Raw genomic sequence first — 10,334 nt, 5'->3', positions numbered from 1 at the left:
AGGCGCAGTAGAGCGCGGGTGCCCGATGTATGCGTGCCAGCATCAAGCGTCCGATTTGAGGCATTTAAGTGGAAATCAACCAAAATTTTCTACCCAAATAATCATGGGCTCTGGACACACTGATAGCCCTCCCTTCCGGGGCCACGTCCATCGATCTCTGGGCTGCAGTATTGGGCCTTGGCCCATCACTGCGCGTGTGCAATTACTGCAACGCGTAAACACAGCCTGCAACTTGCTGTATCTGTATGCGTGTCGCCAGCTTCAAGGGCCAAATGTTCTCAAAAAAAAAAGAGGGCGGCACGGCAAAGATCCACAGTCAACGGCCAAATGTTCCCCATCCCATTTGCATCTCTCTCTTGATCCAATGCATTGTACCACCAACATCTTCTCCAAGCACAGATCCTAAAATGCCTAATTGTTTCCTCTTTTTTTTATGAAATAGAAATCATGTATTTGCCTCATCTTCTCAAGGTGTTCAATGTGTCTCAGATATCGCGCGTTGTCAAGGACCAAATTAAGCTACATATCTTGCTAACCTCTTTACATTTGTATCTAGCTGATCATCTCCTAATTAAAAGGTAGTAAATTTGATCTGTAATTCTAACATCAATGTGTATCTAGCTGATCATCTCCTAATTAAAAGATAGTAAATTTGATCTGTAATTGTAACATCAATGTGCATCACAGCAGTCAGAAATAATTCAGAAAACTGCAGGGGAAACCAAAGAATAACGTTCCATTAATTGTTGCGAACTAACTAGCAAATCGATCACATGTGTATATATGTACATAGTTTCTGTATATCGAACAAATCAACAAAAAGAATGAAACAAGAAAAACAAGTAGCGTGTGTCATACACTCATACATACACAACTAAGATCGAGAGCCTACAGAGGAAGGAGAGGAAGAGGGCAAATACGAGTAGCTAGCTAAGCTAGTTTGTGCGCTTGCTGGGGCTGGATGGCTGTGGCCTCCCTCTGGGCTTCATGCTTCTCAACCAAGACAGCTGCTGCTGCATCACTTGTTCTTCAGTCGTCGTCGTCGTATCTGCTGATGCTGTCTCCGATTCGTGCTTCAGCTGTGGCTGCATCGGCGTCGGCGACGGAAGAGGCAGAGGCCTGCTGCAACTGCCGTGGTGTGCGAAGAAGACGAGCAGGAGGAGGAACACAAGCAGCAGCAACGACGACGAGATGCAGGGCTTCTTGTTGCTTGACAATAGCAATGTGGCCATTGTTGTGATCTCAACTTGAGTTCCTTGTGTTGGAAAGCTAATATGGATGGATTTGCAGAGGAATTGAAGCACAGGTAGCTATCCGGGATATAAATAGAAGAGATAGGTAGCCGCAGAGCGAAGAAAAGGGGGCGTTTCAATTAAAGTCAATGGAGAGGAGACGATCGATGGAATTATTAACTCAAGCTAAGACGTGTTTCCTCTTCCAAAAGATTAGCTCTCAAGACGTGTGGAACGGAAATATGGAATCAATTAAGCCAGTTTTGCAAGCTGGAAGGAAGAAGCAGAAGAAGATGTAGATAAAGAAGACTTGGTGTGAGGGGAGGCGTGCGGATCAAGTTGAAGCTAGCTAGCAACGATCGATGGAGGGACGACGCGTTTTGAGTAGCAAGCTCCACCTGGCGAGACCGTGTAGCCGTCTACACATTGATGCCACTAGTATACTGTACATTCTTCTTCACTCATAGGCTGACAGGCCACGTACCGACTTTCTATCAGCACACCTCTAGCTTGTAAGCACGCATCTATCAGTAATTCCATTTAATTTGTAACGAAAATGTTTAGCTATCGTGCAAAACGCTAGGCCCCATAGGCCCATACGATCGAGGCCATGTCTTACCGATAATGGGAGTATTGGAGTTGTAAGCGATAGACCACAACAACAGGATTGTAGAAGGTCTCAGATAAAAGCCCAATGTTTCACTAGACCAGTAATGACTATGTCTTTGGGTGTGATAATCCTATCGAGAGCGTTGTCGAGGTACACGTTCTCTTTCTGTGAGGATTTTTGGGTGAAAACCATATTCAGTGTATTTGGACGGACGACAACAACATCTTTTTTATCGCAAACTTTGTGGAGACATCGTTTTTTTAGTTCTTCGTTTTGTGGTGTTGTTGTTGGCCTAGTGGTGACCAACCTCGTATATCAGTGGTTGGTTTGGGCTCGGTTTCTCTCTTAGCAGCTTATGTTTGTATGGTTGATACGTGATTCAGGGTATGCATGTACTTTGATGCACATTCTTCTTGACAACCGGTTGGCGAAAAAGAAAGAATTATATTCGCAATCATATATACATATATATATTAAAAAATTATATATATTATAAAATATTGTCAATTAAACACCTCAAAATATCCATAATAATAGCTGATACACCTCAAAATATATATACAGAATCACTGAAATATATATATGGAGAAGTCAGGTGGATCAGCACGTACTCAATCAAACAGAACGAGTTAGGGACACTAATTAAATCACAAATAGTTGCCCTTCTATCTCAGTATTAATCTTCTACCACTGGTGAAGAAGTGATTTTTAGTCCCGGTTCGTAAACCCCATGTAGTCCCGGTTTTCCAACCGAGACTACGAATCTGGAACTAAAGATCGCTATCTTTAGTCCCGGTTCAAATAACCGGGACTATCGCTATTGATTTCACACCATCCCCTCCCATATCCAAATCATCACATATCACAGAACATCTCCAAATCCTCAAATCCTCAAATAAATCATCTCCAAATACATCACAAACTCTTAAAAAAATTACATCACAGGGTTCTAAAAAATTCATCACAGATTCACATCTCACACAAAAATACATCACAGATTCACATCTAAAAAAAAATAGAAAAAAATCTGGCCGGCGGCCACTGCCGCCTCCCCTCCGTGCCAGCCAGCCGGCGCCGTGCCGCCGCCACCGCGCGCCCCCCGCGCCGCCGCGCAGGCCGCCTCCGCGCCGGCCGCCTGCACTCTTCTTCACTGTGGAGTGAAGGAAAAAAGGAAGGAGAGGAGAGGAGTTAGAGATAAGGAAATAGATAAGAAGTTAGAGAGGAAAAAAAGATAGAGGGAGGAGTTTGTTGTGTGGACGAAAAAAGAGAATCGGTACTAGAGATTATAGTGTGTTTTGATTTTTATTCCCGGTTAGTAACACCAACCGGGAATGAAAATAGGTTTTTAGTCCCGGTTGGTGTTACTAACCGGGACTAAAGATCCTAGGACCCTGACACGGCCTGACATAGAATCAACCGAGACTAAAAATGAACTTGCTAAAGATCATTTTTTGTCCCGGTTTTTAATGGAACCGGGACTATTGTGGATTTGGGTCGACCGACCAAATATGGTTTCTCTACCAGTGTACGTAAGTACAAGATACTAGTTAATCAGCCAATTAATCAATACAGAATTACTACATACAGTGACATATTGCATAATACTACAATATACAACATGTTCGACATTCTTTTTTCAGTACAACTGCATGGCCAAAATTAAAGCGAACTCTAGTACAGCACAATCCATCTGCTATCTGAATTTGGGATCAGTTTCATCAGAAATTGTGTCATGTTGATCGTGACAGAGGAGCACTCTGCACGTCACCATGGTCTCACCCACCTTCAACCCCGGCGTCACGGTGAATGCAACTCCATCTCCTTCGCCACGACCAGCATCGGCGGCGGCGGCGGCGGCCACGACGCTGTCCATGTACTCCGCCGCGTACCTGCTCCCTCTCCTCGCGTACAACATCCTGACACTTCCACGGCCACAACATCGCCGGCGCGCCGTCACCGCCACCCGCAGCGCCCACGCCGACCTCGCCATCGTCGCGAACGCCCTGTAGAACCACGTCCTCGGGTGCCCGCCTCGCGACACGAACGCCCTCACGTCCAGATTATTTCTGAACATAGCTGCCTCCATCTCTGACGACACGGCCGCTAAGTACTTTGTTCGACAGAACCTCGCGAAGCTGGAGTTGGGGTGCTCCATCAACGCGTCCAGAGGGTCACAGCATCTCATGATTCGATCGAAGCGAGCAAGATCGAGTTCGTCGTCGTCTTCAGCACCATCATGTACTGCAAGCATTGTCCGTGACAGGTAAGCTTCCAATGAGTACCTCTTGTATGGTGAATGTTCGTCTGCATTGTTGGGACAGCGATGATCAGGTGAGGAAATCAAGCTAAAGATCAGCTCTGCGAAATCATGCACCGATGTCGATGCAACCTTGAACAGCTCCAAGACTGCACTAGGCGTCGTCAATTTTTTCAGGACAATGGAGTAATCCTTATGATGGTTAACTGATGGTTTGCTGCTACTGATCTGTTTATTCAGTCTCGAATTGGCACTCTTCAGACCATCCAGCTCTCTTCTCAACAGCACAATGTCTGAATCTTTCTTCCTCGTCTCGGCCTCCAGTTCCTGCACCAGCGACCATCGATCATTGATAAGTGACCCAACGCTGCCATTCCAACTGCATAAGCTCTGTAGAGCAGTGACCGAGTCGAGCTCGTAGGTGATGATCTCGTCGGCGAAGGCAATCTTTGGACGATTATAAGGGATATGAGCTTTCTGCAGCTTGATGTAGGTTGACTTGAGAGCTCCGATTTCCTCAAACAGTCTTGTGATAACTAGCCTCTGATCATATCCGCCACAATAATCTCCAAATTCTGTCTTCGTGTCAGCAAATTCAGGCGCGGCACAAATCTTTGTGATTTTGCAGAGTTTGGAGAAGCCTAATACGAGTCCAGGAACATTACAGGTGCTCCTTGCAACTGAACTTCTTGGTGTTCTTGACTCCATTGGGGCTGATTCAGTGCAAACCAAGAAACAAAAGAAGAATCTTTGAGACGACATGGGAGAGTATGGTAAAATTATCTACGAGAAAATCAATGTAATCGATGGTTTGAACTTGCTTTACTTCTCTAATTTGACAGAAAGACTAACAAACCTCTGTTTATGACCACAGACCAAATGCAGCAATATCTTTCATTTTCTGAGATGTAAACCCAAGAGGAAACCACAGACTACATGGGCATGATGCAAATCTTGTGCTCCATCTCCACTGTTTTGAGCACTTGCACAACAAAATTCAGACACTACAATGTACTAGTAGATTTGAGCAATAAGTTGGAGCCTTGCATTTGCATGGTTGTAATGGATAAAATTGGATAAAGCAGTACACAACAGATAGAGCTATGCAGGAGCAAGAAGAATGTTGCAGACAAACAGGTTTATTTGTTGAACATGAAGGGTAGAAGAGCAAGCATGCATGAAGTACCTGAGAGGGAGGCTGGGACTGACCAGTGAAGTGCTGAATTGAATTGGTGCAGAGTGACCAAGAGGATAGCCTGGTTTCCCCCGGCTAAAATTGAAACATTTCCAAGTCTGCTGCTGCTGCTTGCATGCTATGCAGAGAGGAAAGCGAAAGAGCAAGCAGGAGCAGTAGTACAATGAAGGACAAGAAATGGACATGGCAGTGGCATTGGGAACAACAAAAGCAAAAAGGTTGCAGAGACAAGGTTTTTGCGATGCATTGTGGGCACTGGAATGGATAGTGTGTGCTGTCCCCTCCCCTGGTGGCCCGTTGTCTCAAAGCAAACGTGAAACAAAGTGGTAAATGAACGTATTGAGATGATCTTTCATTCCAACCAAACCTTTTCCAACATTTGACTACTTCAAAATCAAATTTCAGACACTTTCCGATATACTACTAGTAGCTAGGTAAATATATATCACTTCCAACGGTGATCTCAAATAATGGACTCTTTTCTATTGTCATAATAATACAGAAATTTAAGTGTATGTAACCAAACTTCCGAAGCTTCCAACCAATTAATTACATTTTTTTTCTAAAAATAGAAAAAATGTCAGCTATACACCTCAATATACTCTTGCGTGAAATTCATCTGTCAATTATACATCTCAAAATATACTTGTATAAAAATACTAGCGGTATGCATAAGCACTGACTGCACATATGTATAGAGGTAAGGTGCATATATATATATATATATATATATATATATATATATATATATATATATATATATATATATATATATATATGCTCTCAATCAAATGAGTTAGTACTTCTCTCTCCGTCCTAAAATAAATCAAAATATGATTGGATAAGATAAATCTACTCTTCTAGTTTGATTTATTTTGAGACGGTAGTAGGATAGAGTTAGTGAAATCTGAGATAGCGTCAGACCATGTTATCTGCGGTGCTAATAATGTCATCTGCGGCGGCGACGGCGACGTCAGAACGGCAGAGCGGGCATGTTGTGCGGTTGCGCAGCCACTTGACGACGCAATCCTTGTGAAACGCGTGCGCGCACCCCGGCATCATCCTCCATCTCCCCCGCTCGCCGCCGCCGTCGTCGACATCATCCTCGCTCTCCGACAGACAGATGACGCACTGCTCGTTGTCTTGGTCGTCTTTAGGTCGTAGCAGCAGCCTCTCGATCAGCATGTCGTACTTGCTATTGGCGTCGTCGTTGCGGCGGCCGATGAGTCCGACCACCGTGGCGATGGTGAGGGCGAGGAAGCAGAGGGCCACGCCGATGCAGGCGAGGAGGAAGAAAAAGATGATGCCCCACATGAGACAGTCCACGATATCCTCCGCGTCCATGCCTGCCAATGCACTGCACACACACTCGACTCGATCGATATGTCTCGATTTTCTTGTGTACGTACGTATATGTCGATGGATCGATCATCGACTCTGAATTGGATTAGCAAAAAGTAAATCCGATTCTGACACGTGACCGTCCTCCTGCGCCGCAGCCACGGCCACCCTTTTGCTTCTCCTCCTCATCATACATTCATACTCATACATGGACAGGGCCTCGTCGCGCCTCTGGAAGCAGAGCATCTCACAGATCGATCTTTTTTTTTCTCCGGTGATTAATTAAAGATCCAATCAACAGGCAATAATAATATCGTAGTTGATCCATTTCTTTCTTGTATGTATGCAGATCATAACAATATTTTTATCTCATCTTAAAAGGATTAAAAATCAAGTCCGAGCTAACAAGAGATCCATATATTGTGCGTACAGATACCTAAAATACACTGATGCTACTATTTTAGGATCTGCATATATATAAAGGGTGCAACATATATAACTGATTGATGCTTGCAACACATTATTACGCATAAATGCATGGGCGGCGCAGAACACAATTCAAGTGGAATTGGAAAAACAGAAAATAAACAATACTATCAAGATATAGTTGCGCGATGCTGTTCTTGAAAGAGCTGCCCATCTGGCAAGCGTTCGGGTTTTCCTTATTCACAGGGGCCCTCGCCGGCAGCATCCTGTACGCCGTGTGCGTGCTCCTCCTCTGCTGCGTCGATCGCCGACGTCGACATGCCGGTGCGCCGCCGCCTGATCCGAAGATCTGGCTGCCGGACCACGCGCACCATCGCCGGCGGCGGGATGAGTCGTCGGAGATGGAGTGCAGCATATGCCTGGGGGAACTGGAGGAGGGGGAGAGGTGCTGCACGCTGGCGGCGTGCAGGCACGAGTTCCACAAGGAATGCATCTACCGCTGGCTCGCCAACCGCAACACCTGCCCTCTCTGCCGCCACATCTCCCTCCCCCCTGCTTCATCACCACCACCTGCGCCGCCGCCTCACCATGCTTCTCCTCCTGCTTCCAATGTACTGGCTGCTGCTCATGTTTAGATCATCATCTGAAGAGATTTTGTTTCTTAAAATAAACTAAAAAGGTTTCTTCCGGCTTAATTTGTTTTGAAGCCAACAAAAAAAAAAGAAACGTCTGGAAGAAAAACTGGAAGCACTGATGGACGATTGCTCTTTTACGTGATCATATATGTTCAAAAACTTTACTATTTTGATATAATAAAAGCTTAGAAAAATACAACTTGTGTGTGACATATGGCGTCGGCAGCCACTCATCCATTTTTGGGCGTTATGTAAAATTTCCTGCGCAGCGCCGGCGCCCGTCCCTCTCTTGCGCACGCGTAATTAGCAAGAGGACTGCTACAGTCTACAGTACAAGATATATATAGTTAGAAAGCTACACTTTAATAAACCCTTCTCTTTTCTCTACCTGCATAAGCAACTAACCAACTACGCATAAAACACAATGTACCAAGAGAAAATTCAAGGAAAATCAATAGAAATAATTTCAATTCTAGGAAAAATCTAATAAAAAATAACAACAAACTACTCCCATAGCCAGAAAATTCCTACATATTCCCATTGCCCCTAAAAACAAGCAATCAAGCGTAGGAAAAAGCACGCAAAGTCCTTCAATATGACTAGCTAACTCAAATCAATGAGCAAAACTAGCCTGAGAAATCACCTCTAAAAAATGCTTAAAAACCACACGAAAAACCAACAAAAAAAAACTTGCCAATCCGATTCGCCACCACCTCAAAAAAGCCTCAAGAATGGCCCCTGCGATTTCTCCACCTCGAGTTGAGTTGGTTTTCCACAACAGCACACAAGTCGTTGTTGACCACACAGACTGATGACCACATGGTGCTCACCGCCCATGAGCCATGAGGGTGAGAGGGGGGAAGGGGGGAGAGAGGGAGGGAGGGAGATGGAGAGAGGGGGGGAGGGGAAGAAGAAATACAGGGATAGGATAAGACTAAATACGTGGTATACTGACATGGATAAGATGTTTAAGTAGATGATTATTTAGTCACATGCATGTTCGGACGGAAGACTGTTCTATAGTATTTTCGGATTAGCAATTTGGAAAAGCTAGATACTGGTATCCCGCGCCTAGCACCCGCGACGGTATCGTCTCCCTCATTCCCTAGAGCACAAGCGCAGGCATGCGGCAACGGAGCAGCGCTGGCATCGGGCATGCGGCAGCGGAGGAAGAAGGGAGAGAAGGGAGCTCACTGGAGAAGGCCCCCGCTGCCTCGCCTCACTGCTTCGTCAGGGAGCACATCACCGGAGAAGATATGCAGCACCACGGGTGATGAGTTCCGGCATGGGACTAACGAGCCTCGGCGTGGGGCGTGGGAAGACGCAGCCATCGGCGACCAGCCTTGGCGTGGGGCGTGACAACGGAGGACGCGGTCACCGGCATCGAGCCCCAGCATAGGGCTTAGACAGTGGAGGACGGGCTCGATGTGGAGGACAAGGCTAGCAGTGATGACGTCTCGGTGACCGGCTCCTGATACCTAGTAGGAAACACATGATATCTGGCAGGTATCACGCTCTGGTATCGACGAGTATCAAGTGGTATTAACAGGTATCAACATCTAGTACCAATGGGTATCAGTCAATACCTACAAGTATTACCTGATACCTTACAGAAATCCCATGATACCGGTTAGGTATCAGAGGACATGATGATACTGGTTAAATGCCCTGATACTTAATAGGTATCAAATCCTCCTCGATATTACTACTTGATAGATGGCAAAATTTGGATAAGATAGGGATGCGATACACGTTATCATAAGACCCTTCAAATGTAAAAATTAAAATCATATATAAAAGTAAATTCAAATGTTAATAAAAAAATTAGTTTATCAAATAAAACTTAATTTGTAATAAAATATTATTGATCAAATATTTAAAAAGTTGAATTTTAAAATTCGTATGTGTCTTGTTGAGTGGATCGAGCAGAGGGGGTAATATTTTGCTCATCACCTATACACTTGTTAAGAGAATATTTGTAAATGTAACAACCGAGACGGGTTAGAATATATCCCCTTCATCCTTAAAAGAATATATAATCTATGAGAAAATATGACATAGTCTAACGACGAATCTGAACATGTATAATCTAACACCAATTCAACTTCTCCTCGTCGGAGCTACAGAACCCCTACACGAAGCTGGTGTGGGGGCATACGCCACACCATGCCCTAGTGGGTGGGTCCACGCCTAATACTCATATGAGCACGTGTATACATGGCGATCTGACTCATCAGCGTCAGCGTGACACCGTGTACAGTACAGGGATCTTCTACTACGTGGAGTATATATGTACATGCATGATCTAGACATACGTATACTCTAGAAAGAAATTAAGGAAGAGAAGAGAGACGAAAAGTCAGAGTTGTGTGGTGCGGAGGTGTACACATGCATGTGTGCGTGCCGTGCAGACGTGGCAGTGATCCAGCATCATCCATCGATCTATATGATTAGAGGAATTTTTGTCACTATTTTCATTATTGCGATGACCCTATCCAACTGCAGCCATCCATTTGTTCAGTGCATGCTCTAGTATATTCTCAATTACTAGTCTCTTCCCGTTTCTTAAAGCTTCGACATTAATGTATTCAACCATGTGAAACAAATACAAAGCCTAGTTTCTTATATTTGGTATACG

The 10,334-nt window shown here is 44.7% G+C and overlaps 2 protein-coding genes across 4 annotated transcripts; both read right to left on the bottom strand.

Moving 5' to 3' along the window:
• Nucleotides 1-3,366: 3,366 nt before the first annotated feature.
• Nucleotides 3,367-5,501, bottom strand: LOC127756806 (protein GRAVITROPIC IN THE LIGHT 1-like). 3 transcript variants are annotated; one of them, XM_052282184.1, is made up of 3 exons: nt 5,286-5,501; nt 4,956-5,103; nt 3,367-4,812 (listed from the first exon to the last, which is right to left on the bottom strand). In XM_052282184.1, the coding sequence occupies exon 3, from the start codon at nt 4,805-4,807 to the stop codon at nt 3,536-3,538; it is 1,272 nt and encodes a 423-aa protein (XP_052138144.1). In that variant the 5' UTR covers nt 4,808-4,812; nt 4,956-5,103; nt 5,286-5,501; the 3' UTR covers nt 3,367-3,535. The 3 variants fall into 3 exon arrangements, with proteins under 3 accessions (XP_052138144.1, XP_052138145.1, XP_052138143.1); XM_052282185.1 differs by lacking the exon at nt 4,956-5,103 and having other exon boundaries at nt 5,309-5,500; XM_052282183.1 differs by lacking the exon at nt 4,956-5,103 and having other exon boundaries at nt 5,286-5,492.
• Nucleotides 5,502-6,212: 711 nt separating this feature from the next.
• Nucleotides 6,213-6,638, bottom strand: LOC127756793 (RING-H2 finger protein ATL56-like). Its single transcript, XM_052282165.1, has one exon. It carries the CDS (start codon nt 6,636-6,638, stop codon nt 6,213-6,215), a length of 426 nt encoding a protein of 141 aa, XP_052138125.1.
• Between the last annotated feature and the right edge of the window lie 3,696 nt (nt 6,639-10,334).

Source organism: Oryza glaberrima, chromosome 12 (genome assembly GCF_000147395.1).
Source record: "Oryza glaberrima chromosome 12, OglaRS2, whole genome shotgun sequence".
In the NCBI taxonomy this organism is placed as follows: domain Eukaryota; kingdom Viridiplantae; phylum Streptophyta; class Magnoliopsida; order Poales; family Poaceae; genus Oryza; species Oryza glaberrima.
The sequence above is the reverse complement of the archived record's forward strand: the minus strand, read 5'-3'. Positions and strand labels throughout refer to the sequence as shown.

Coding starts and splice junctions, on each gene's coding strand:
- LOC127756806 (XM_052282184.1), bottom strand. CDS start 4,807: ATGGAGTCAAGAACACCAAGAAGTTCAGTTGCAAGGAGCACCTGTAAT.
- LOC127756793 (XM_052282165.1), bottom strand. CDS start 6,638: ATGGACGCGGAGGATATCGTGGACTGTCTCATGTGGGGCATCATCTTT.